General features: G+C 39.8%; 1 protein-coding gene across 3 annotated transcripts in view; it reads left to right on the top strand.

Annotated features, from left to right (window-relative positions):
* The window catches only part of ARHGAP18 (Rho GTPase activating protein 18), a 47,525-nt gene extending 21,063 nt beyond the window's left edge, over positions 1 to 26,462 (top strand). For all 3 annotated transcript variants that reach the window (XM_035109024.2, XM_035109023.2, XM_060272679.1), the window contains exons 4-15: positions 1,864 to 1,927; positions 4,296 to 4,456; positions 6,062 to 6,227; positions 10,415 to 10,506; positions 10,682 to 10,759; positions 13,502 to 13,661; positions 14,966 to 15,048; positions 16,237 to 16,443; positions 18,010 to 18,174; positions 21,933 to 22,057; positions 22,617 to 22,678; positions 23,600 to 26,462. In XM_035109024.2, the coding sequence (XP_034964915.2) occupies positions 1,864 to 1,927; positions 4,296 to 4,456; positions 6,062 to 6,227; positions 10,415 to 10,506; positions 10,682 to 10,759; positions 13,502 to 13,661; positions 14,966 to 15,048; positions 16,237 to 16,443; positions 18,010 to 18,174; positions 21,933 to 22,057; positions 22,617 to 22,678; positions 23,600 to 23,691 (1,455 nt within the window). In that variant the 3' untranslated portion in view covers positions 23,692 to 26,462. The remainder of the gene's footprint in view (positions 1 to 1,863; positions 1,928 to 4,295; positions 4,457 to 6,061; positions 6,228 to 10,414; positions 10,507 to 10,681; positions 10,760 to 13,501; positions 13,662 to 14,965; positions 15,049 to 16,236; positions 16,444 to 18,009; positions 18,175 to 21,932; positions 22,058 to 22,616; positions 22,679 to 23,599) is intronic.
* The last annotated feature ends 210 nt before the right edge of the window (positions 26,463 to 26,672 follow it).

The raw sequence follows: 26,672 nt of genomic DNA, 5'->3' as shown, positions 1-26,672 counted from the left end.
TGACACTGCTTCAGACAATTTTTTAAATATGTTCCTAAATTTGATGGGCTTCCAAATGTAGGATTGGGTGGCAAATACTTTCTTAAAGTGTTCTCTGAACTACTCTCAATAATGGACGGCAGAAAGAAGCCATCATGTATATAGAAGGTTTCACTGATTCCTCTTTTCTCTGTAGTGCAGCCTTTTCCAATTCAATGCCCTCCAGATGTTTTGGACGGCAACTCCCATCAACCCCATCCAGCTTGGCTGTGCTGATAAGGTCCAATAGGAGTGCTAGTCCCAAACATCTGGAGATCATTGGGAAGGTTGAGGAAGGTCGCTAGTGTGCTTGTATTTACCCTTCCCAGTTTAGGGTTTGGAAATCTATGAGAAAGATTGCTCTTATACTGAATTAAAAGGATATCAATATCATTACTCATGGGGGATGTGGGGAAGTGTCAAGAGCAAGAAGTGGTTGCACCTGTTCTGGCTAACCTGACCTTGGATTAATATGCAAACTTCCCTGCACTGGAAGAACCTGTTCAAGTATTAGCAGAAGCATATAACCACAGGGAAAGGGGAAGTTCTCTGCTACTTGCCTCAAGAATAGTTGGAGGCCCCCCCCCTCCCCCCGCTTTTTGTGGGAAGGAGGAAGAACTTGGCTGACTTTCTGAGGCCCAGATAAAATAAGAAGCTGGAATTGGGACTGTGGAAAATTGGGGCTTCTGAGCAAAAGTCCATCCCTCCTGCGAGGGAAGACGATCCCATCTGGGGTTAAGCTTTCCTCTGAGGCTGCTCTGCAAAGAAGGAATACATTGGAAAGCCTTCTTCAGCCCAATATTTTAACCTGGACTGGGGTGGGGGTGGGAATTAACCTTCTAATGTTCACCTCTCCCTTTGGGTTGAGCCTTACAGGATCCCAGAGTCTCATTCCTGAGCCTGAGCCCAGCAAACCTAACTGACATCTCTAGTAACTGGAACTAAAAAAGACCGAGCACAATATTTGTGTGTATCAATGTCTTTTTTTAAAAAAAATGGATACACAAAGAAATTAAATCAGAAATGTATAGTCAACAAAACTGTTTTTTTAATAAACAATGTGCTCTTATTCCAACTGTTTCATTATATATTTATATACTTGCTTGTGTGTGTGTGTTTCCCATGCATAACAAAAATGGTCCATTTCTCAATCAAATCTTATTTCCCAGTCTGCCCCCTCCAATTCTGTTAATACTGTATTTATGAGTTTCAGCATGAGCACCAGGTCTCATAACTTCATCATACATTTTTTTTAGGGCATGGGGTCTTTGGTTTCCATATGTAGTTGATTGTTAACATGAATATTAAAAATTTCCCTATCCTCTTTAGGCTCTTCAAACTTTCACATATTCAGACAGAATAACAACTGGGTTATACCTTAAGTTATATACTGCAGGTTCATTCATAGTTTCCAAATTCCAAACGTCCTTCACAGTTGGCCATCACAATATGCTTAAAAGCTGTTCTTCATGCAGGCCGTTGTGGGGAATCCTTTGTCTCCCAGATGTTGTTGGGCTCTCAGCTTCCATCAGCACCAGCCCAATGGTCACAAACAGGGGGAGTTGTAATTCAGCAACATCTGGAGGACCACAGGCTCCTTGCTTCTGAAGCAGGGATTCTCCATATATCCCTAAACCTCTGGCCTTTCAAGTACTGACTGTGTTAAAAATCTTTGTTAAATCCTGGCAATATTTTCTATAAATTCTATACAGGAAATTCACACATGAAAGCATACATGCAAGAGCATCTTTTCTGATGTCTTAAGATCAGGTGGGAGAAAAGCGTCTTGCCTGTCATTTTATTTTCTTAATAAATATTCAGAATATTTTATTTTCTGCATTTTAGGAAATTGGCAGTGAACACCAGTCTGTAAGAACAAAAGAAAACAAAGAGGAGGACACAAAAGAGGGTAAATCTTAACAAATTTTATGTATTGTTTATATTTTGAAATGTCTTAACAAGATATATTGCTGAACAGGTTCAATTTTTAAAAGAAAGCTTTTTCCAGAATATAGACCATATTCTGGAGGACTCTTTTAGACAACCCAAACACATGTGTCAAAATCTCTGCCAAGTCAAAAATCTCATCAGATGCAAGGATTTAGTCTTGTGGCTCCAATGCCCTAATTAACCATAAGTGTTCCCAGTGTGGATCGAATACCATTGCTATTTCTATAAACAGCAACCAGACCATAATAATAATAATAATTTGGTAATCGTAATATTCATAAACTCTTACAATCCATATATTGCACAATGAAAGTTGTAACTATTGTTTAATGTCATTGGCAGCAGCCAGTCCTATGTGCCAGTGCCTCCCTCTCCAGATTTTGTGCCTGGTGTTGGGACCCCAGTTGCACCACCCTAATGGCAAGCTTTAACCAATTTGTCTTTCCAAAAGCTGTGAAGGAGCAGATTAAACAAGTTAATAAAACAATTGCACCCAGCTATTTGACTAGCTCTGTGAAATCCAGTCATTGGATTAAGATGGGTATATAAATCTGGATGTTGGGAATTCATAATAAATAAAACTAAAGCACATTGAACTGAGTTGTACTGTACTCTCATAATGGAACTAGAGTTCCTCAACTCTTGGATGTATTTATGGAAATCCCAAGACACCAGAGTAATGACTTGACAACCTTACTGTATTTTGAAGCATATACAAAGGCAGCTAGGTCCATGTCTGAGAGACAAGGATATCTTAAAAGTAGGATAAGGAAGCATGGTCAGAAAAATGACTACCGGTAATTACAAAACAGGGATTTGTGTACGATAGCCATAAATGCTGGTATATAATTGACGGGGGGGGGGGGACAGGAGAAAGGTATGCTTCCAAATAAACAGAAAAACAAGAGCACTGCTTTTTATCACTAATGATAACTTCACCCATGAAGTTTGATATTAAAAATGGGATATATTACTAATTATCAATATATTTCAGAACTCGGAATACATGTTCAATAAGCAGGAGCCAAGTTGGAAATACAAAATATTGTGAAGCAGAAAGATACCGTCAGCTGAATAATATGTGCTTAGAGGAGCATTAATGAGCCTTTTCTCTGCTTGCTTCAGCCACCAGGCAGCCATTCACTAGCAAGAACAGTTTCAAAGATGGGATTGCTGCCAAACTGCTGGGTCAGCACAAGGCAGAGAGGCAGACAGAAAAGCACAGGGCTTATGCCAGTAAACTGTGCTGTAGAATCTTAGCCTGGAAAATCACCAAGCATTTTATTTAAGAATTTCATAACATCTGGTTCTTTTTTCTCCAGTGCCTCTTTATGAGCCTTTACAAATGGAGAAGTTCTGAAAGGCAATTTCCATATGCTAATGCTCTCATAGCACTGAATGAAAAGGGAAAAGCTAAATCAGCCTGTGTATATTCTGATATGTTACAGCTGTTGGGAACCTTGCTGTAAAGTGCAGCTCTGCTGCCAGGATTGGAATGGGAGAGAGATCTGTTCCATTTGCAGAATTGTCCAGGTTTTGCTGGGTACAAACTTCAGCACCTGTTTCTGGGCTTTGCCAGAGGCTCGTCAGTAATAACAAGCTAATGGTGTTGTTTTAGCAGAGCGGGGGGGGGGCAGTTGTTTTTCCAATGGCAATCAGAATTGCCTGGCATTTCAAAGGCACCAAATATTCTTGAAGTGAAATTCAAAACTAAAAGCGTGTAAGTAAAAGTTGGGAGTTTGTTTAGGGTTTAGGGCAGTGAGCAAAGTAGGGGAACAAAGTAATTTACTCACCTCTAATAATAATATCTGATAATTAGGTCGTATTTAACAAAAACTTTAAAGCTGCAGTAGTCATCACACGTGCCTCATAATTGAAAAATGATAATTTATTAACTTTGAAACTGAGTAATGCTGCTCATTAGTTGTGGTATTATCTTTGTTAAGCTAGAGATAGTTACATAATAGCAGTTTACCATCAATGAGGTTTACACGCTAGGAAGTATAGAATATTTTTTTAAACAGTACAGCAGTAAGATTATTAACTGGAGGGAAGATTCTAAAAAATTGTGATCGTCATATCGTGTCCTGATTGCAAAGCAGTTATATGCTTGTGTAAGGGGTCTGTGATCCAGCTGAGGTTCATAAAGTCTCCCATAACCTATCAGAAGGTGGAAGCATTCTGTGAGCAGATTTTCTGTTCATGAATCTCTGGAGCCACTCCATGTTTAATTCAGCACCCCACTCAAATATGGTGATGGAAGAGGGGAAAAACATGCATTTAAAATTTAATGACCATTTCCCCCATTTCTTTTTCTCCACATCTAGCATCTTGTCAACATATTGATTATGATCATCCAAGAGAAGATGTTCCAGTGACTGAAACGGACATTAACTTGGAAATATCATTTTCGGAGCAGGCAGCTACGCTCAAAGATGACCCAGCAGGCAAAGTCTCAAAGGGCAAAGAGGATGACACACTCCTTCCTGTAGGTGCTTTTTTTGGTCTTGCTTTAATACCTTTAATTCTGTGGGGGTTTCTTATTTATTTATCTTCTGCAGCACCTCCAAAATTACACTTGAGAACTTCAAGTTCAAAGAAATAGAGAGTACTACACATTCAGACATGTAGAATGTTGACATGTCTTTTAATCTGGTTTTTAAGCTTATTGTTGATTTTAACCTTTTGACTGTTTTTAGGTAGTTGTTTTTCACTAATTTTAACTGATAATCTTTTTGTAAACTGCTTTGAGGTTTTATTACAAGTGGTGTATAAATCTTGTGAAATAAATAAATAAATGTTGTTATTTGTGCATGCAAAAATAGAAGAAGAGGTGGCTAAATGGTACAGCCCAGGAACATTGTGCTTGATTGCATTGTTGGTGTCACGGTCCTTTTTTTTTGCTACTTCTGAGAAACTAGTACCACAGCCATTCTGTCTTTAAGACTTTTATTTTGCCTGATATTTACAATGTGATTCAGTATCAAGAATACATGTCTGACAAAGATTCTCCCAATGCCTGTTGTCTGTTCCTCCCCCAGCATAATAAGCGTGGGATTCCTGCCCTCCTCCCTTTGCGCTTGCGCGCTTTGGAATGTCTCAAGTCAGGCATGAACTTAAAAGGGCGAGGCATCTCCCCGCTGGACACTTCCCCGGATCCCTCCTCCTGATATCCTGTCTCAGGTTGCAGTAAGGGCTCTAGGATGCTGCCTGAGCCATGGTGCCTCTTTTCTGCGATAGTCAGGGAATGTTCACTGCTAGAACAGACCCTGACAGTTGGTAATGGGACATTCATGGAAAACGAAGTGTGAAACTGCAGAGCCTTAATCTAGTTTTCTGTGTTCAGTAATGGGCTGGGAAGTGTTCTCATATGCAACCTTCGCCATGACCACTTCCAATTTGAAGATTTATAGTTTTAGGAACTATTTTACTACTTCAGCCGTTTAGACCAGGCTTTAGGTCCTTTTCTAGGGATGAAAACACTTTCACTTGATGATCAGGTGCTCATAGCTCTAGTCCGAATTTATTTGTCCGACGTTGATTGCTTTAAAAAAAGATGCACGGTGCTCTTGGCATGTACTCAGTTTTCAAACAGGCAAAAGCCAAATCTACTTTCAAGGTATGGGCAACTCCTCCACCCCTTATTTTGTTACCCATAGAGACCGCAGCCCCACATGTACCTCCTGTTTGGTACCTGTGTACAAGTCTCCAATAAAGCTGTAATTTTAATAGTATGCTTGGGAGGGGAGGAAATTTTTAAACTAGGGGTACAAAAAGTGAATTTATTATAGCAAAAAAATACCTTCCCCAATACAGTGGAACCTCGGTTTATGAACACCTCGGTTTATGAATTTTCGGTTTACGAACGCCGTGGACCCATCTGGAACAGATTTATTCACTTTCCATTACTTTCAATAGGAAAGTTCGCTTCAGTTTATGAACGCTTCAGTTTATGAACAGACTTCCGGAACCAATTGTGTTCATAAACCGAGGTACCACTGTAATATGCACTGCTGAAATGCAGCACTAGCTTCCGCTTCCTTTTGTTGCTTGTTAGAGAGTAGACTTTAATGCTATTATTTTAAACTCTTAGAATTTCAGACTGCCAAAAGACAAAACGGGTACAACAAAGATTGGAGACCTTGCCCCCCAAGATATGAAGAAGGTCCACGCTCTGGCATTAATTGAGCTGACGGCTCTTTTTGATATACTTGGAACAGAACTGAAGCCACAAAAAGCAATAAAAATCAAAACCAAAGGTCAGTTTCTTCCATTTGCAGTGCTACTATGTTGATGTGCATTTCTATATGTGTAATCTTTGAGGTCACTTTTTTGGTTTCCCCATGGAAACTGTACTAGGTGGGGCAGAAATGAAGTAAGGTCATTGTAACTTCCCATTTGCTTTGGTGGGGTGCGCTATACATGCATCACATTGTGTATTCTTGTATTCTAAATGAAGCAATGGGCCTCTGGTATCCACTGGGAGTCAACAGAACCTGCAAACCAAATGTATTTGTTTTAAAGGGTGGTGGCTTGGCGTATGTAGTAAAGTGAGTACCGTAGGATGGATACAATCCATGCCATATGAAGCAGTTTTGCATTCCATCAGGGTTAGTGGCGACCTGTTAAGCATGATCTTAGCTCTCTCATTACAATCAATGCAACTTAATTACATTCAAGTTGTATTGACTGTAATGAGAGAGAGAGATTCAAACTCTGGCTGAAGCATGCCAAATGGTTGACGAGGCTGCAGCATGCAAAGAAAGGTAGTAGTTTCCAACCACCCTTATTTCTGGGAATATATCGCTTCTTCCTACTTTAAATCTGATGGAGTGTTTCACTAAGCTTGTCCTTAATGCTGTCACGCTTGTTTCACTGCTTGAACGTTTCATTTCTTTCCTTTGCCTATCTTTAGAAGCTTAACTCTAAAAGTGCTCTCAACCATGATTTATTTTTGTTTGTGGAGAACCATCCATGTTGATTATGATCTATAGGGCGGGATGAAATAATTTAACATTGGACTGCACTTGGAGGCTCTCAACAAAATTGTAATTTATGTTAAATCACAATATAATTGCAGTGTTCCTATTCTAGGCAAATGTTTTATGAAAATTACAGCTTTATGACCTTTTCCTGTGGTTTCTAGTTTGGCATGGGATTTCGTTCCAGTTCTGGGGTGTGTGTGTGAGAGAGTGAGTGAGTGAGTGATGGCATCCTGCATCAGAGCAAAGACAGCCTGTCAAATTTTCAAAGCATGTAATTTAATCCAAATGAGTAACTTCTTTTTCTTTATTTGCTTATAAGTCTTCAGTTATACACTCATATCATTCTCCACTCCTTATACAGGGATTCTTTTTGGACTTCCCACACAGCAGTCTATATTGGTTTTTAAAATCTGTTTTTACCTTTAATAATAGATATGGGCAAATGGGAACATTTTTGAGGTCACCAAGTTAAATGGCATAATATCAAGTCCTTTTCCTATTAAAAAAGAGGTAAAACAGCGTTGCTTCCCCGCTCCTCTGATTGAAAATACAAAAGTGTATATAGGTAATGCATGCATATATCTGTAAAGTCAACATCCTGTAAAATAGGCTTAGTTTAGTGTGAGGAAACTCACAAAAGAACAGAATTTTTATTGGGGCAAGTTGACTACCAAGACTGAGTTTGAGATTGTTGACTTGCAAATTTATGTGTCTTTGTATATATTTGAAAATTCTCCTTTAACATTTTCATTGGTTTTATTTAGTTTCACTTGTATGTTTTAGATGTGACTTTTACATTTAAAAAGTTTTATTTTTAAACTGAAGTTTTGTATATTTCCAGATTAGCTTCTAGTGAGTACAGCCCTGGTTAAACGCACTGGACTGGGAATATTTTATTTATTTATTTATTGGTTGATTAAGATGAGCCCCCCTCTGCTTTCCCTTCAATCTGAAGTTCAGTGCAGCTTATACGAATTAAAAATGTGTAGAAATAATAAAACATAATGCAGAGCTAAATTTAAAACAGAAGCATTGCACAGATTTAAAAGTAACCTATGAAATGCAGGAAACGTTTCCATTTTGTTAACTTGCCTCTATTTCTGACCTTCTCTTTAATGTTTTACAAGGACCTGAAACATGTTACCAGTTAATCAAATATCTTCTTGGGCAAAAACTTGCAGTCAGGGTTCAGCAGAGACGACAGTGCAGTAGCTAAATAATTGAAAGCAACTGTGAGTGATGAGGGAGATACAGCTGGGTACAGTTGAGTTCTCTGAGTACAATCTTCATAGCTCAGAAAATAATTTCTTCCAACCACATCAGGGTAAAGGAACCTTCCCTCCTCCACAACCTTCCATTTTTATATTCTTAAAAAAGCCGTGTCCAGTTAAACATACTAAAGCTATGCCAAATACCTCTTGAATATGGGATATTTCTTTAGGATAGCCATTTTTTCCTTTCATCCCTGGGAAATAGGGGGTCTCTGCAGATCACATATTTTAAGTGCTACGGAGAGACCCTCTTGATTCAGTCTAACTTTTTGTTCCATGTGATTTTTCCTGAGGGTATTCTGATTTGGGAAAACCCCATTGTCTTTCCATAGGAAAAGGTTCAATCCTTAGCTTCTTGGATTAGATCTGGTAGAGATGGCTGTCTGAAATTCTGGAGAATTCTGCTGCTGGTCTGTGTGGACAGTACTGAGCTAGATGGACCAATGGTCTGACTCAGCAGCCTCCTATAGATGGTTTACTCAAATGGTTTACTCTACCATCCCAACCTCAGCACCAGCTATGGTTGGTGACTGCATTACTGTGAATAATAAGGGCTGTATCCACTTGCTTCATGACTCGAAGGCAGCTTCACATGCATGAGTTCCCCTTTGCTTGGTATTCAGCAAATCCTCTTCTCCCCATAGAACACAGTCCACACTGTTCAGGAGGGCCACACCTCTAGAGAGGCTTTTCGGTGGGGAGGTGTGGTGGTACCAGGGCTGTGGATATCAGGAGGAGGGAAGAGAAACATCAGTTGTGCAAGCTGCCTTCCACTTGCACAACCTTTGGATACAACCCAATGTGGGTGGCGCTGTGGTCTAAAGTTAGAGCCTAGGGCTTGCTGATCAGAAGGTCAGCGTTTTGAATCCCCGCGATGGGGTGAGCTCCTGTTGCTTGGTCTCTGCTCCTGCCCACCTAGCAGTTTGAAAGCACGTCAAAGTGCAAGTAGATAAATAGGTACCGCTGGCCACATGACCCGGAAGCTGTCTGCAGACAAACGGCGGCTCCCTCGGCCAGTAAAGTGAGATGAGCGCCGCAACCCCAGAGTCGTCCGTGACTGGACTTAACGGTCAGGGGTCCCATTACCTTTACCTTTACCTTTACTTCACATGCTCAAAGGTTTGCATATCTTTATCTTGACAACCTTCACAACAGCCCTGTTAAAGAAAGGCCAGCATTTTTGTTCCTATATTGCAGATGAGCAGCTAAGGCAAAAACAGTAAGTTTGCCTAATGTCCTCTAGTGAGAATGGGCCCTGTTCACAGGCCACTCATAAAGCAGGAAACAGAAATGACTGAGGTTACAATCTTGTATGTGTCAGTGAGCTATTCCAAATGTTAAATGTTTGAAAGTGTGCCTCCTTTTCTTTACTTGTGGTTTGTTTGTTTGTTTGCTTGCTTGTTTATTGCTGGAGCCCCTTTCTTGCTTTAAATGTTTGAAAAATCTTAAAAATAGATACGATAATAGACAATTAATGCCAAGACAGATTGCAGAAACGTAAAAACAGAAGAATATTTCAATCCTGCTATTTGAGAAGATGAAGTGTAGCTAATTCGTAGTAGATGGATGTATGCAGCAAGAAATAATGTCTGTTAGAAAATACTCTTGACACTTCAGTTTGCATGGAATTCTGAAGTGGGTCAGCTTTGTAGGGTTCGCCTGCAACTTTTAGCTTTTAGCTAGCATGCATTATTCAAATATGCAGAGCTGGCTGATGCGGCAACCCTGTGCATGCTAACAGGAAGTAAATTATCATTGAATGCAGTGGGACTTACTTCTGGGTGAAGATGCATACGATTCAACCCCACTCTGTTCGGTGGCATTTTTTAAAAAATGTTTTTTATTTATTTCATCATTAAAACCATACAAATAAGACATAAACATTCATTTACAAAGAAATAACAACAACAAATCATAATTATACACAAGGTTTTTCACCTCAAAAAAAGAAAAAAGAAGAAGGAAAAAAAAGAAAGAGAAAAAAAGGGAAAAAAGTAAAACACAAAAAATAAAAACGATCTTCTGTTCGGTGGCATTTACTCCTTGATAAGTGTACATAGGATTGGACTGTAAATTGTCTGGATTTATTAATTATAAACTGTGTTGATCTGAACATAGTGGAGAAGAGTCTATGAAAACATTTTTCATGTTGTCATAAGCAAATTGTTTGTCTTTCGTTGTTTTATACAGAATCTGGTCTTTTTGGTGTCCCGCTGTCAGTTTTGCTAGAACAAGATCAGAAGAGGGTGCCAGGCATCCGGATACCACTAATTTTTCAAAAAGTGAGTAGGCTGGCCAGTCAATTTCTTCCATACCAGTTAGGTTTCAGCAGAAAACAAACATATAAGGCACCTATAGTTACATCAGTGCACAGAAAAGCTTGTAACTGTAAAATTTTCAACGAGAATTTTAGTTGTCGCCAAATTGAGTTGAGATACTTTCCATTTTAATTTGCAGCTCATTTCCCATATAGAAGAAGGAAAGCTGGATACAGAAGGGCTTCTTCGAATACCAGGTGTGGCAGCAAGGGTAAAGGTAAACTAATCTTTCAATTCTGGAAAGAGTGTGTTAGATTAATTACATATATATAACTTGTGTTCAGTGGCAAAATCATGAGATCCTGACATCATTTTATAATTATAACAATCGAATCTTAAAAACAGGACGTGGGTGGCGCTGTGGGTTAAACCACAGAGCCTAGGGCTTGCCAATCAGAAGGTCGGTGGTTTGAATCCCTGAGATGGGGTGAGCTCCCGTTGCTTGGTCCCAGCTCCTGCCAACCTAGCAGTTCGAAAGCACGTCAAAGTGCAAGTAGATAAATAGGTACCGCTACAGCGGGAAGGTAAATGGCGTTTCCGTGTGCTGCTCTGGTTTGCCAGAAGCGGCTTGGTCATGCTGGCCACATGACCTGGAAGCTGTACACTGGCTCCCTCGGCCAATAAGACGAGATGAGCACCACAACCCCAGAGTCGGACACGACTGAACCTAATGGTCAGGGGTCCTTTTACCTTTACCTTTATCTTAAAAACAGTTTTATATTAATCTTTGGACAACTGACTGTGGTTTTGCTAAAGCTGAGTGACTGAGCAGGAATGCGTGTGATAGAAACCTCCTTTCCAAAACTTATTTTCTTACATTGTCAGTTCTGGTTTGTTCACAAATGTAGGCTTTTTGTATGCGTTGGTATAGGTATTCTTTTATTGCATTAAGGACAGGGTGAAGGACAATTAACTCTATTCTTCCTACATGTTGACCCTTCATTACTCTGATGTTATCCTGGATTGTGGTTAGCCACCTGGGTAAACAAGCCTTTGCTCTCAGTCCCTCTGAGAGCATTTGTGTATAGGTTGGTTTTTGTTTTTGTTTTGAGAAAAACTCATCCTCTTTTTTTCTTGCACTTCATACCTGATTTTTACCACTGTGCATGTCAAATTTTAAATCCAGAGCAGATGGTTTTCATATTTAGGATCATGTGCATACTCTGGGCCTGCTAATTGTGGATTAATTGTGGAGATGGTGTTGGACTTCCAGAGGAAGAGAGGAGAACTAGCCCTGCTGTACATCAGTGAGGGCTGTGTGGACAGAGTCTCGTCTTTTAAATTCCTATCTCAGTGAAGACCTTAGTTGGAAAATCAATACAACCCAGCTGGTTAAGAAAGCCCAACGGAGACTCCATTTCCTTAAGAGTATTGCGAAAGAAAGATGTCAATCAACATTTGATGATCTCTTTCTACTGGTCCACAATAGAAAGTGTCCTTTCATACTACATCACAGTGTGGTATGCTGACCTGACATCAACGGACAGGAAGTGCCTACAGAGAATGGTGAATTCAGCACAAGATATTACAGTATGGGCTGTCCCATGAATCCACTGGATGACATTGCAGAAGACTGTTGGCCCAGGAGAGTGAGGAAAATTCTTAGGGATGATTCACACCCTGGCCAGCACTTTTTTGATCTCCTGCCCTCGGGCAGAAGATATAGAAGCCTGATTAATCACACCAACAGGGTAAAGAACAGCTTCTATCTGTGGGCTGTTAGGCTGCTGAATGAAAAGATAACAACAGGGCAACCGACTTTCGGGTTTGGTGGGTGTGCATCAGTAAACAAGGGGAATTAAGACTAAGAGAGCTGGGTGTGTGTGTGCTCATGTAATCTTACTGTATACAAGTTGTACAAGTGACAATAAAGTATGTCAATTTCAATTTCAATTTCACTTGCATAGAAATCTTCTTGACCTGGCAAAGTAGCTGATTTCAAGCATAGCTCCATTGAGATGAAATAGGCAATAATGGAGTGGGGAGGGTAAATACAATACAAATCTCTGTTGTCCAAACATGCAGAGTGATTGCAAGCCTCTGTTTAGATGGCCAAATAAGCATGCATGCAAGCTCTTTTTGGAGAGAAATGTGTGGAGATCACGGGAGCTATTCATTTAACCTGCTCTGAATGTTGAATTGCAGATACTGCACATAGGTGTCTTGTTAGCTTAGGACAGTAGTGTCCAAACTTTATTAAAAGAGGGCCATATTTGATGAAGTGAAGGGCCCTAAGGGCCAACCAAAGTTGTTAACCTTTTTTGGGGTTTGACTTTTTTTTAAAGGATTTTACCCCAGGAAATAAACTGCCATAGGGGCCTGGTTTCCCCAGCCACTCTAGGTGGCTTCCAACAGAAAAATGAAACACAGTAATCTATTAAACATTAAAAGCCTCCATGAACAGGGCCGCCTTCAGATGTCTTCTAAAAGTCTGGTAGTTGTTTTCCTCTTTGACATCTGTTGGGAGGGCGTTCCACAGGGCAGACGCCACCACCGAGAAGGCCCTCTGCCTAGTTCCCTGCAAATTGGCTTCTCGCAATGAGGGAACCGCCAGAAGGCCCTCGGTGCTGGACCTCAGTGTCCGGGCAGAATGATGTAGGTGGAGATGCTCCTTCAGGTATACTGAATGCGCCTTTGCACATCCTCTTTTGCTATTGAATATTGTTAGTGGGCCAGAGAGCACAAAGGAGATCCACTGTCAAATAGAGTATCTGTTTTGACTGTATACGTAGCATTATATAAACACAGGAAATACAAAACGTCATTTTTAGCCCTGCGCCCTGACATATAATTGACTCACACCCAAAAACTTAGCTCAGTTTTTTATGTTAAAATGTGTGCCTAGTTTTACCTTTGATGTTTTGGATAGATAAGATGATTTCATATCCCCCCCCTTTTTAAAAAAGCATTAAATATATGTGTGAAGTGCATAAAGACTTTTCGGCCTCTTGTCTCCTAGAATCTTTGCCATGAGCTTGAAGCAAAGTTTTATGAAGGGACTTTCCAATGGGAAAATGTAAAACAACACGATGCAGCAAGTCTTCTGAAACTCTTTATCCGAGAACTGCCTCAACCGCTGCTCACTGTGGAGTATCTCAAGGCCTTCCAGGATGTGCAAAGTAAGCATAACTCTTTCTGGTTCAGAATTAGGGGAGTCATTATGCAGAGCAGGCCTTTTCCCCCAGGCCCAGGGTCAGCCTTCTTACATCCCTATAGGGAACTTATGGGAGGACTCAGTAATTAAAACCCCAAAAAAACATTTCTAGAAATAACAAACTTTCTGGTGAGTCACAGGGAGAAAAAACCTGTATGGCCTTGCAGGCTACAGGATAATAACCCATGTTGTAGAATATCATGTTGCACATACAAGAATTGTGTTCCTGCAGTTCTGGAAAATGTTCTCCCCGATAGTCTTTGATGTAGAACAGTCAAACAACCACTTGCACCATTAATCATTTCTGGGCATGGCTGTTCTTCATTGGCAAGTGAGTCAATGAAATTTTCTGCAAATAGTCCATTAGCTTGCTTGAATGTGAAAACAAATACACAAGTGCCTCATACTGTTCAGCAAACAGTGGATGAATTCATAAAATGGTATTTATGTCTTTCATAGTGGAAAAAAATATTGACTCCCCCCAATATTTTATTCCAGTTGGAATAATGGCAGACAGGGGTGTTTGCCATGATGGCTAGATTATCAGTAAACATTTTAAAGAAAATGTCTACATAGAGATTTTCAAGCTTGCTGAATACTCCTAATAACGTTGTTGTTGTTGGTTGTAATTGCTGCCTTAGAAATCCTACAGAGATGTGGGGCTCCCATCCTACATTTAGCACCACAAATTACTTGCAATGCAGTAATACCAGAAGCATGGTCAACAAAGAGCATTGTGCTTCAGTGAGCTTTTTAGCATGTGAGGCTAAGCCATTCTTTTTACTGACTGTCATAAATTCCTTTCATAAATGGATGTTTCATCTGTGAAGGATTTTTCTTTGGTCTACTAAATATTGTATTAATAAGTATTACATTATGAAACAAAGTAGCTAAAGTAAGGCATTACCTGGGAAATCATGAATCCCAAAATTGGTAGTAATGGATCTTGTGGTAGTTGAGTCATGAAGCAGAATCGGAAAACAAGATGCAAGGTGAGGTGACTGCCTCATGCGGCAGGATCCACAGGGCTGTCAATACCAATGTAGATGTTTATACCTCTTTCGTTCCTGATGTTGATGTTCACCCCCCCTTTCTTACCTGTCGGGGAGTGGGGTGCCATTTTGTGGTTTGCCTCAGGTGCTGAAATGTCTTGGCTGCTTTTTACCTGTGAAGATAACCAAGAGAAATCCATAAACATTAACATTTTTTAGGAAAATGCATGATTCAAACACATATTCACAAATTGACATTTGCATGTTCCACTGACAGAACTTCCAACGAAGAAGCATCAGCTGCAAGCACTGAATCTATTGGTCCTCCTTCTCCCAGACGGAAATAGAGATACTCTTAAGGTTAGACTTATGAATTCACCATTAAAAAAGCACTTCTGCAATTACTCGTCTACCCACAGCAACTAGGGCTACTCCCCACTTCTCTTCCGCCCCAGTTGGGGTTCCAGAGCCATGCTTCTACCACAACGATAAGCCTGGATCCCTGGAATCTTGGTTGCTGAAAAGGTGCAAGTGCAGGGCCTAATTCTTGGCACCACACTTCAAAGGAGGATGTGGACAAATTAGAATGGTTTCAGGAAGGATTGTTGGGGGTATGGAAACCTTTCCTTTTAGGAGAGGTTAAGGGAATGGGGTATGTTTACCCTCAATAAGAGGACTGATATGGTCGCACTCCTCAAATATCAGAAAAGCTCTCACTTGTTCTCTGCTGCCTCAGATCTAATGGGCTTAGAGGATAGCTATCAGTTCAACATTAGGAGAAATCACTTGACCATAAGAGCAATTTAGCGATAAAACTAATTAACTAGAGGGATGTTGGACTCTTCCACACTGGAGGTTTTCAGGTAGGGTCTGGACAGCCATTGATGGATACTCTACCTCTGGATTTGCTGCTAGACTAGATGGCCTACAAGGTCCCATCCCAGCCCCATAGTAAATCTCACAACCGGTCTCTAAGGTGCTACTGGAAGGATTTTTGTTTGTTTGTTACCTTTAAGGAGTGAGTCAGCCCAGAGATAGGGTGACTGCTGGTCTTGCAAAGAACCAGGGTATAGCTAAACAAAATCTAGGGCAGCCTTGAATATGTGATACATGCTTGACCTAGTCAATCATATATTCGTTAGAAGAAGGATAGCCAGTGTGGTTTCCTACAGATGTTGGTAGAATCCAACTCCTATCACCCTGACCATTGGCCATGCTGGCTTGGGCTCATGGAAGTTGTAGTTCGTTTAATTTCATTGTACACAGGTTGTATAATGACAAAAAGGTATTATTATTATTATTTATTGGAGGACACCATGTTGGCTATCTCTGATCCAGAATAAAGATTTCAGATGCCTAATTTTCTTTTTACTGAAAGTAAAAGGAAGTTTACTTTGATTTTTGGGGAAATCACTTGTTTAGTTTAACCACTGAAGTTACTAGTTGATTTAACACTGTGCACGTACTAGAATAAACTTTTTAAAAATTTGAGCATGTTTCTTGTTTGTTTGCACATGCCTACTTTGCCAATGCTGTTCTCATTTTCAGGCACTGCTTGAATTTCTTCAAAGGGTAATTGATAACCGAGATAAAAATAAAATGACCCTAAAGAATGTTGCCATGGTTATGGCTCCAAACATCTTCATGTTTCATGGTTTGGGCTCAAAGAACACAGAGCAAAGCGAGTTCGTTATGGCGGCTGGGACAGCAAATGTCATGCGTTTTATGATTAGAAACCAGAACCTTTTGTGGACTGTAAGTTTGTTTAAAAGTGCTTATTGTCATTAGAGAAGAGCTTTCCAAATTTTTCATGTTGATGACACAATTTTTAGACATGCATCATTTCACAACATAGTAATTCAGTTTTACTAGCAGACTGGAGGTTAAACTAACCCCTTTCCAGCCCCGGGAGGAGCATGGGGAGCATTCGTGCAACATACCTACACACTGCGGCCGACACACTTAACATGTTGCGACACACAGTTTGGAAAGCTCTGCCTTAGAGAATTGTCTCAAACAGAAGGGCCACAATTTACAAATTTTACTGAACATACACACAAACACACACACAATGCACAGGGCAGTCTCGAGCAGGTCGCACGCCCTGGTGCTGAGGGGCGGAGATTGCTCCGCCGCCCCCGCCCTGCCTACCGGCCCGGCGCCCTGGCACACCGTGCCACCGGGGGTCTACCTAGATGCAGATGACTCGATTCATTCTGAGCAGCTGGATGTAAGAGCTACATAGATATACAAATTTATTAATAAATAATAATAATTTTGAGCTGGTTTATGTAAAAACAAGGTCAGCGTAAGCTATAAAACATGCCTGTTTTATGTTATTCAAAATATGGATGGAGTACATAATTCCCCATAGGAATATTTTCAGAATGAATCCTCGTGTGTTTTAGAAAATAGTTTGCATATTTTACTCATGACAAGAGTAAATAGCCCCTCCTTTGTAAATGTTATTTTGTATTTCAGAACAGGCAATAACTTATTTATTATATTTAAATATTTATATGCTGTCCTTCACTAGATTCGGTTTCATAACTATATAAAAGCTAAAAATATAAAAACACAATAAACCAAATAAAAACACCCAACAGATTTTTTTTAAAAGCTTCACTGAAGGAAAAGAGATTTTCTCTTCTAGAAATGTAATTGTTATATTATTAATCATGTTTAAGTGGTTGTAAGCTGTCTTGAGTATGGATTACACAGAAAGACAGAAAACAAATTCTAGAATGAATAAATTATACCATCGGTGCCATGTTACATCTAGAAACAAAATTTTAAAAAAAATCCTTCCAGTAGCACCTTAGAGACCAAATAAGTTTGTTCTGAAGAAGTGTACATGCACACGAAAGCTCATACCCAGAACAAACTTAGTTGGTCTCTAAGGTCCTACTGGAAGGAATTTTTTTATTTTGTTTTGACTACGGCAGACCAACACGGCTACCTACCTGTAACTATGTTATATCTAGGTTATTCCCATATATGTTAGTGTTGAAAGCTTGCTAGGCAGTCTGATTTCATGACACCAATAGACCTGTTACTTGTACAAAAACTGACCTAAGATGATTAGCTACACCTTATATGGTTTTACTATGAAGAGGTTCTGTGCAATTATATTTCATACCATGTCTTTGCAACTATCATTTGAGTCTCATTTTTAACAATATAATTCTGTTGTTGTTTGACATAAATATTGGTGTTTGATATTCCATATTTGATATGTCTTGTCATTAGAAGAATATAAACATTTGTTTATGGGAGCCAACTGTATCAATGGTGCTAGTAACAGGTTTTATGTCTGCTTAGATTCCTACATTCCTTGTGAACCAAGTAAGAAAGCAAAATACTGAAAGTCAGAAAAAGGAAAAAAAGGATAAAGCTGTGAAAAAATTGCTGAAGAAAATGGCTTATGACCGTGAAAAACACGAGAAGCAAGATAAAAATGTCAATGATGTAAAAAGTGTCAATGAGGTAAGCAAGTAACTTTCAGTAAATTAGAGTACGTCTTCTTTTGTGATTGCTCGTAGCCAAGTAAGATTGTCTTCCATAAACACGGTTTTAACAATGAGTCCGTAAGTGACTGTGGAGGCCAATTCTGGATCCACACATCCTTCCACAGTGGGGACATTGGTTTCCGGGCTGGAGTTGATCACGGTGTAGATTTGCCAAGCATGCCTTCCTCTTAGCACATTTATCCCTTGTGTCCTGAGATCGAATTTCTTCAAAGTCCATGACACCTTTGGTAAAGGCTGTTCTCCAATTGAAACTGCCAGAGCTAGTGGTAGTGATAAAATAGCAGCGCCGCCATATTTACAATTTGCCTTTTCTTGATGAATAAATGTAATTATCTGAAAAATATCTTATTAAAACAATGCCTTGCCTATTAGCAAAGAGGGGTTTATAACATGATTTAGTTTTTAACTAAGATAATCAAAATGGCTAGATGTTCTAGTTCGGAAGGCCTATGTTTACAACACTTGAACGTTCCAGAGCGCTTGCTTACTGTTGTGAAACTCATGGTTCAGTTGTACCTAGCTTTCTTGCTTCACTTTCAGAGTGGCCCTGAGCAAGGGTGTAAACTGCATACTTGTTTCAGCAGAGGAAAGTAGAAGAGCACCTCTGAAATGATTGAAGTTTATTTCTTCTGTCAGTTTGGCATCCAGATTAGCGTACCACATAATAAATGCCAATAAACAATAAAGTGATTTTAAAACACAGTCCCTAAAACCAGTCATGGAAGTATCAATAAGAACAACAGTAGAAGAAACCAAATCCATCCCCTTTCTTAGGTATGGAGTATTTATTTTTAAAAAAATGATACAAATCAGTTCATAGTCACTAGTGTTTTGGGGTAAACACTTGCTGGTCAGGTGTTCTCGATTGGTTAGACATAACTTTGTCTCTAATTAATTATATCCAGCCTGTGTTAAGATCAAGTATCAGAATACATACATGATCTGTCTTCTGAATGCAGAATCTCTTTGGATGTTTGTAACCCATCATTAACTAAAGTCATATTCACAATTTAGTGAATTAGAGACATCTTGTGGAAGAATGCAATATTGCACTGGCTCATCACGTTATAATAATGATTATTCATTATAATCTGTTGGCATATTGGGGGCCAAACTGGATGTGGTGATGGTAGGCATTTTTGTTACAATTTTTTGGGGTGCTGTGCATTTAACTTTAATATATAAAATAAGACCAGGAGATAAACCTTTCCCCAGTTTAACTCCTTGTGCTCCACCATTCCAGTTTCTGACCCGGCTGGGGGAGGGAGTTTGGGCAACAAAGCATCCGACAATAAAGCAGAAAAGGGTTCCCCTACTCTTATCCCCACTGTGGCCTCTTGATGTTAAAATTAGGCCCTACAGCTCACTGCTGCTTATGTATCTAGAGCACAGCATGCAGAATCCTCAATATTTGATCAGCTCTCTTAACTGCAGCAATTTCAAAACTAAAATTTAAAACTGAATTCTCTTGGAAAATAAAAAGTTGTTATTGTATATGGGCTTGGATAGTGCAGCATGCCATATGCTTTGTATGCAACTGTATAGACAAGAGGGAACCTCAGGAGAGTAAGAAGATCTAGCACTTTCCTTGATTCCCTTTTCCCATTGTCTTTTAAGGAGTGTTAGCCCTGCACTCTTTGTCCCTGGTCACTGCAGTACAAGTCAAGGTGACTCAGGCTGTCACCTGATGATGTAGCAGGAAAGCGAGTGGGGCTCATTACACAGCATGCCTTCAGTGTGTTGTGTAAACATCTACTGGATATAGCTGGCCTCAGTCATTTCAGGCCATCTTGGTGCTGAACATATTATTTCTTGAGACCAGTGTTGGCCAAACTTTGTTCTCCAGCTGTTTTGGGACTCCAGCTCCCATCATCCCTAGCTAACAGGACCAGTGGTCAAGGATGATGGGAATTGTAGTCCCAAAACAGCTGGAGACCCAACACTGCTCTAGACCTATCTAGAAATGGCAAAATTCAGCTTGTCCATTAGGAATATAGAGTGATCCAGTAAGGTAGGAGTGGATCCTTATCTCTTCCACCCTGTGTCAACCAACCTGTCAGTCCCCTGGGACTAATCATAGTGGTGTCAATGTACATGTTTTTCTTGCCCTAATAATAATAATAATAATAATAATAATAATAATAATAATAATAATAATTTATTTATACCCCGCCCATCTGGCCGGGTTCCCCCAGCCACTCTGGGCGGCTTCCAACAAAACACTAAAATACAGAAATCCATCAAACATTAAAAGCTTCCCTAAACAGGGCTGCCTTGAGATGCCTTCTAAAGGTCTGGTAATTGTTGTTCTCTTTGACCTCTAGTGGGAGGGAATTCCACAGGGTGGGTGCCACTACCGAGAAGGCCCTCTGCCTGGTTCCCTGTAACTTGAAATCAAACTGTTGTGGGTAAAGGCAGTGCTATGAAAGGGAATAATCTGATTGGGGGGGGGGTTGCAAAGTACTGTACGTCCTCAGCTTCCTGATAAGTAGCTCTGCACTATAGGTGATCCCACTTGGACTCACCAGCTGCCAGCACCAATCAGCTGATAGGCACTGACAGCAAGTCCCCCTCAGCCACACTGGGGAGGTTCCAATGAAGGGAACTCTGCGGGTCTCACTGTTGGATAAGCACAGCACTTTGCAACCACCAACAATTGGCACCAACATATGACATCAGTTGTTGGGCAAGTGGCTGTAGTTTGGGGAAAATAGCCTTTTAGGCCAAATTGGGACCTATATCAGGCCTGCAGGCACTAATGGAAGGCAACATAAATTATTATTATTTATTATTTATTACAGTTTCTGGAAGGAGTTGGAAGCTATTGGTTTCTTGCCCTACCAATAGGAATACTTGGTAACCCTCTACATATAGCTTCCCAACTCACCTATCCCTTATTATCTGTGGCTCTGGTCTGTAATATAAAGAGAGTTTGTATTTTCATTTTTTGCAAGCTGAGAAGTGGGTACCACCTACTCTTCTGGCACTGCTTTCTTTCATGTTATTAAATCTAGTATATGAGAAGCCAGGCTATGGTAGTAAAAATCTTCCAGAGGTTATCCAAGGATTACAACTAATAAGATAGGTTTTAATAAAATTTTATGGAGGGTGTGTTGGATTTTAAAGAAGGAAAGAACCTTAACATTTTAAAAGCAATTTCATTTCATAATTTGATATGAGATAGTTCATTCAGAAATTGAAATTAAACTCATTTCTTCACATTTTGCAATTAAGAGTTGCATAAAAGCTTTTCTTTAGGTCTGTAGTATAATTGAAAAGAGAATTCGCATTTGGTTAGAAAATAAAATATCTAATTGGTTCAGAAATGTTCTTATAAGAATATTAAGAATAATATTTTGTTTGTTTCCTGTGCACAACAGGATCCGATTAATGTGCAAATGTAATATCACACAAGCATGCTTCATAATGTGCCATGACTGTGCAAATGTGGTGGTAACAATGTAAAATATTATTTCTTTTAGCATATGTAGCAATACGTTCCATCACTATTATAAAATATAGGCGTCTGTAAGCATTTTGCTTAATTCTATAACTGGTAATTCCCACCCACCCTGCCATCTTGCTCTCCATACAATATCCCTAACTTTATTCAGTATGTGAGCTGTCCCAACTATTTGTTCTGCACTATGTTTTGAGAAGCTCCTCAAAGGCAGCTGCAAGATACTCCATTCAAATTCCATTATTGCTTTGCAGGCTGATGTTCCTCAGGGAGTAATACGGGTGCAAGCACCTCATCTTTCCAAAGTTTCCATGGCAATCCAGCTGACAGGAGAACTAAAAGCTTGTGATGTAGTGGCCAGGTTCCTCAGCCAAAAAAGGTATAAGCATTTCTGTCTGTGTCCTTTTCCCCAACCCCCCCCTCCTCCTCCTCCTCCTCCTCCTCCTCCTCCTCCTCCTTCTTCTTCTTCTTCTTCTTCTTCTTCTTCTTCTTCTTCTTCTTCTTCTTCTTCTTCTTCTTCTTCTTCTTCTTCTTCGTGTTGACTTGATTCTACAGCAAGAAAACAAACAAATGTACCTTGACATAATTAAGCTCAAGGGACAAGTGTATATTTAGGGCACAGTGTCGTGGGTCTCTGTGAGGGCATCTTGGGGACTATAGGATTCCCCAAATCACATTTGTGGACCTTTGAGTATATGAGTTTCTTCAAGTAATTTTGTTTCCATGCAATTCATTGTAGCGTGTAGCTCCTTTTTTCTAATCATCCCAATATGAGATGTTTATTTCAGTAAGTTAACAGATGGAGAAAGATAGCAAGATAATTTTAGCGCACTGGCAAATCTCCTGAGCTGTAGAGCATTTTCCGAAGGACATCTAGTAGCTTCTGGTTGCAAGTTATTTGGTACTCTGCTCAATCATTTTGTTGCATTTCTTTGTAGTGCAACCGTCCAGTCTCTGAAGAAAGAAGAAGTGTTTTTATATGAAGTTGGAGGGAACATTGGTAAGGCTCTTTACACTGTAGACTTGGTGCTGGTTTCAAACTTTGCTTAAAACACAGTTTGCTTAAAGCAGCTGGAATCACCTCATACAGGTGTATGAGTAATTTCTTGCATGGAAACGCCCCCAATACCTATTGTTTTGGAAGTGATGTATATAAAGAATTAGGCTAGAAGCTTTCCCCTGATGTGCAGGTTTGAATGTACAGGAGTAGATGGAGCAGGGTGAGGATTTATTGGCAATGTGTATCCTCATGAAGTGGCAGCCAATGAAACCACCTCAAGAAACAGGCAATAGGTTTGTCGGCAGCTCAGTACCCACCCACTCTCCCTTTAGCCACAGTATGGTATTGGCCAACTTCAGAGCTGAGTAGGATTCTCAGCAGGGGAGATGTATTTCCCAGGGCCTAATTAATTTGATTATCATTATACGTTCACAACTGCTGGGATAGTACAAGTAAAAGATTGGTTTGCTCCTTAAGGTGAAGCATAGAGTGATCATGCTTTCAAGACAATTGGGGCCAGGAAGCTGGGGGCATGCTGGACTTGCCCATCTAGAAGTAACTTGCTTGGAGGGCGAACTTAGTATGGATTCCCTCAGTGTACCCTAAAGTGTGGCAGTTGACCACTCAGTGGTTTTCACTGCTTCCGTCTCTGAACCAGTGTGAAACTCACATAGAATTCAGCATCTGATCTGCTGAGATCATTGTGTGATTAGGCGTTGTGGTTTGCTTCAGTTATTAATCAGAGTTAATAAAGTTGTGGTTTTGTTTTATCCCTTGGTCCTCATTTCCTCTGTTTCCATAATCCGATGCATGTTGACTCAGAAACAACTTCCACTAAGCTCAATATTCTTATTTGCATACAGTCTTAATCATTTTCAAAATAATCTGCAGTTTTACATAATATATGTGTTTTCCTAACAGGTGAACGCTGCCTGGATGATGATACCTATATGAAGGATTTGCATCAGCTGAACCCAAATGCTGAGTGGGTTATAAAATCTAAAAACTGCTGACTTTTTTAATTTTCAAAGAGATAACTGTGACTGATTTTTGTAAAACTAATGTTCACGTCCACCAAAATAAAAGTGTGATGTATTCATTGGATATGTCACAAATATTGCACTGTTAAGGGGCATTGTCAGTGCTGCAGTTGGCTTACATGAAGCCTTCTCTCTTTCTCCCAAGTCAATGCAAACTACTGTAGCAAAACTGGTAGGGCAGGTAGCTGTGTGATCTTAACTGATTTTGTTGCACAGGAACAGTATGTTCAGAACTTTTTTCTTATGGGAAGCATTGTGCCTTTGGTATGGTCCCATCTAATTCCCATTACTTTCATATTGCTTGTTTATAACTTCATTTCTCCAACGACGGGTCAATTTTCTTAACGAAGACATCTGTAAAAATTAGATGTTCCTTCATTGAGCCATCCAAATTATAAATGGTGCCTGTATTCCCTATGTAATTGGGACAATAGTGGCACAAAGTATGCCACACAAGCTTACTACATGCATTTGTTTAAGTCACACAAAACCATGTACCTACCCTTTTTGTCCCCAGAAATATAGGAAAGCTAATGTGACATAATACTGACAAAACTATCTTTACCCAGAAACAATTCCTGTGATCATTGTGATGAAAAATGTATTGCTATGAAGTCAGTATACCAAAGAAAATATCTGTATTACCACCCTAGATTCTACAGTCTTCTCAGTTCTTAATGAGCTGCTACAAATATAAGCATTCTAGGGAAAGGAAATATATATGGAACTTAAGTTCCATAACATATTAGGCATTTCCTTCCTAATTCCATTTTGACAATAGTGTGAAATTTTGAATATAGATGCTTCTGTGTGATGAGTGCAATACTCACACTGGGAAATCTATGCAGGTTGGGGAAAGAATAATATGTATAGTGTCTCCATGTATGGTATTAATGTGACTAGTCATATCAATGATCATTCAAGGGTCAAATAGACATATGCACAGATAATGTTTTCAATTCAGTATTGTCTAAAGTCAATGAAGTCCAAAGATAATATTCATGACCTTTTAATTTCAGCATACTCACGTTGAAGCTTACAGTGTAGTCGTTGAGCACACTATTGTGCATTCTGTGCAGATTAACATGGCTGAAAGTCTCACAATGAAAGGTATGGCCCTGGGCTTTGCTTAAGCATTCTCTTAACAACAAAGTTGTCATCAAAAGCGATTCACTTGTGGTTGAACAGGCATCCCCAAACTTCGGCCCTCCAGATGTTTTGGACTACAATTTCCATCCTCTCCGACCACTGGTCCTGTTAGCTAGGGATCATAAGAGTTGTAGGCCAAAACATCTGGAGGGCCGCAGTTTGGGGATGCCTGTGGTTGAACATAAAGATGTGTTTTTCTCCCTACAGTGGAAAGGGTGAGGCTAATTTTATGCAGATGAGTATTTACCTTACGTAGGTAGGGCTCACAGCAGATGTTTGCAAGGACATGTTGACCTTTGCATTTTGTTCTTCAGAAACAAAACCAACAGAAATTAAGCTTGTATAAATAAGGACAAAAAGAGGATGAAATATATTACTGCTAGGATGCAAATCTTAAGATGCCTTCCTATTTTCAACAAGTGACTATTACTGACATTCATTTTTGGCGGTAGCTATGAGCTATTGCACCACCGACAAACCATGTGCTCCTGTGTCACTGAAATTATTGTAGCTTCTCTTGCTCCACAATTAATAGGCTATCGCCTATTAATAGGTGTTGTATCCAGAAGAGTCAGATGTTCAGAGGCACAAACCTCAGTGGTATCTGAACTTGTAACATTCCCAGGGAATTGCAACATAATCTCCTGCCATAAAATGACTGTATGAGTCGTGAACATACCATAAATAACAAAACAATTTTTTGAACCCTCACTCTTTGCAATCTGGTACTTTGGTGGGATTTGACTGTTTCAGGTCAGTAAAGTAGGGAGAAGAAAGCTTGTTTGAGCAGGAACTAGCTAGCACAGGGAATCTCTGGCCCTCCTGCTGTTTTTGGACTCCCATCATCCCTGGCCATTTGTCATGCTGGCAGGGGCTGATGGGAGTTGTAGTCTGACAGCATCTGGAGGGCTGTGAATCCTGCATCCTTAAGCTGGAAGCTCCTGGAACTCTTATCTCTCCTGCTACAGTCCACATGGCTACCAGGATGGCTTTCCCTTCTCTCCTTGATTGGCATGCAGCCATAACTGGGGATTCCCAGCAGCCATCTCTGGCAAAGAGGGAATTTGAAAGGCAGAATAGTTTATGAATCTGGAACCTAGTTTAACAGGTAATACGAGATGCATAATGAAACCTTTGTAATACTTTACAGTCTGTAGTTGCTGCAAACCAGACTTAATTGCAAGGGAAATTTTAGGTATTTGAATCAGAAACAATTACTGCTGCTGGGAACAGCTGTAGCGGTCATTAAACTACAAATGGCCTGTAGATTTGATTTTTTAAAAAAATAACTTTTGTTGCAGGGTTAGTGCCATTATCTTTTTATTACTATTTGAACAGCTCTTTTATATATGTAAATTAATTTTCATAATCTCATTTGATTTATGAGGTGTATACATGGAGTATACACAACAGATACACTGACTAGTTGTTGAATCAGCTAATGGGGAAGGATGGGGAGTTACCACACTTGTGTAGATTTGTACATAAAATGTTTCAGATGAAAAATGGTGAGTCTGTGTTTTCCTTTTCTGTGTATGTGTGTTGTTGCATAGGGCACACCACCAGGTCTTTGAAAACAGAAGTCTCGGGGGGGGGGGGGGGAGAGAAGCACTGAATCTAATGACACACAAATACAGTTAGATCTTTGTATGCCATTTAATTTAATGCCTACTTCTGTATTTACAATTGATGATATATATTCAAACCTGGACCCCAGTGGACACCACTGCATCCTCAGACATCTACCTTGGAGCCGGGCAGAGCTGCTTGTCCCAATGTTAAAATTTAAATTGTTTCTTTTTTGT

This window comes from Zootoca vivipara, chromosome 3, assembly GCF_963506605.1.
Source record: "Zootoca vivipara chromosome 3, rZooViv1.1, whole genome shotgun sequence".
NCBI lineage: Eukaryota > Metazoa > Chordata > Lepidosauria > Squamata > Lacertidae > Zootoca > Zootoca vivipara.
This window is presented reverse-complemented; position numbering and strand designations above follow the sequence as displayed.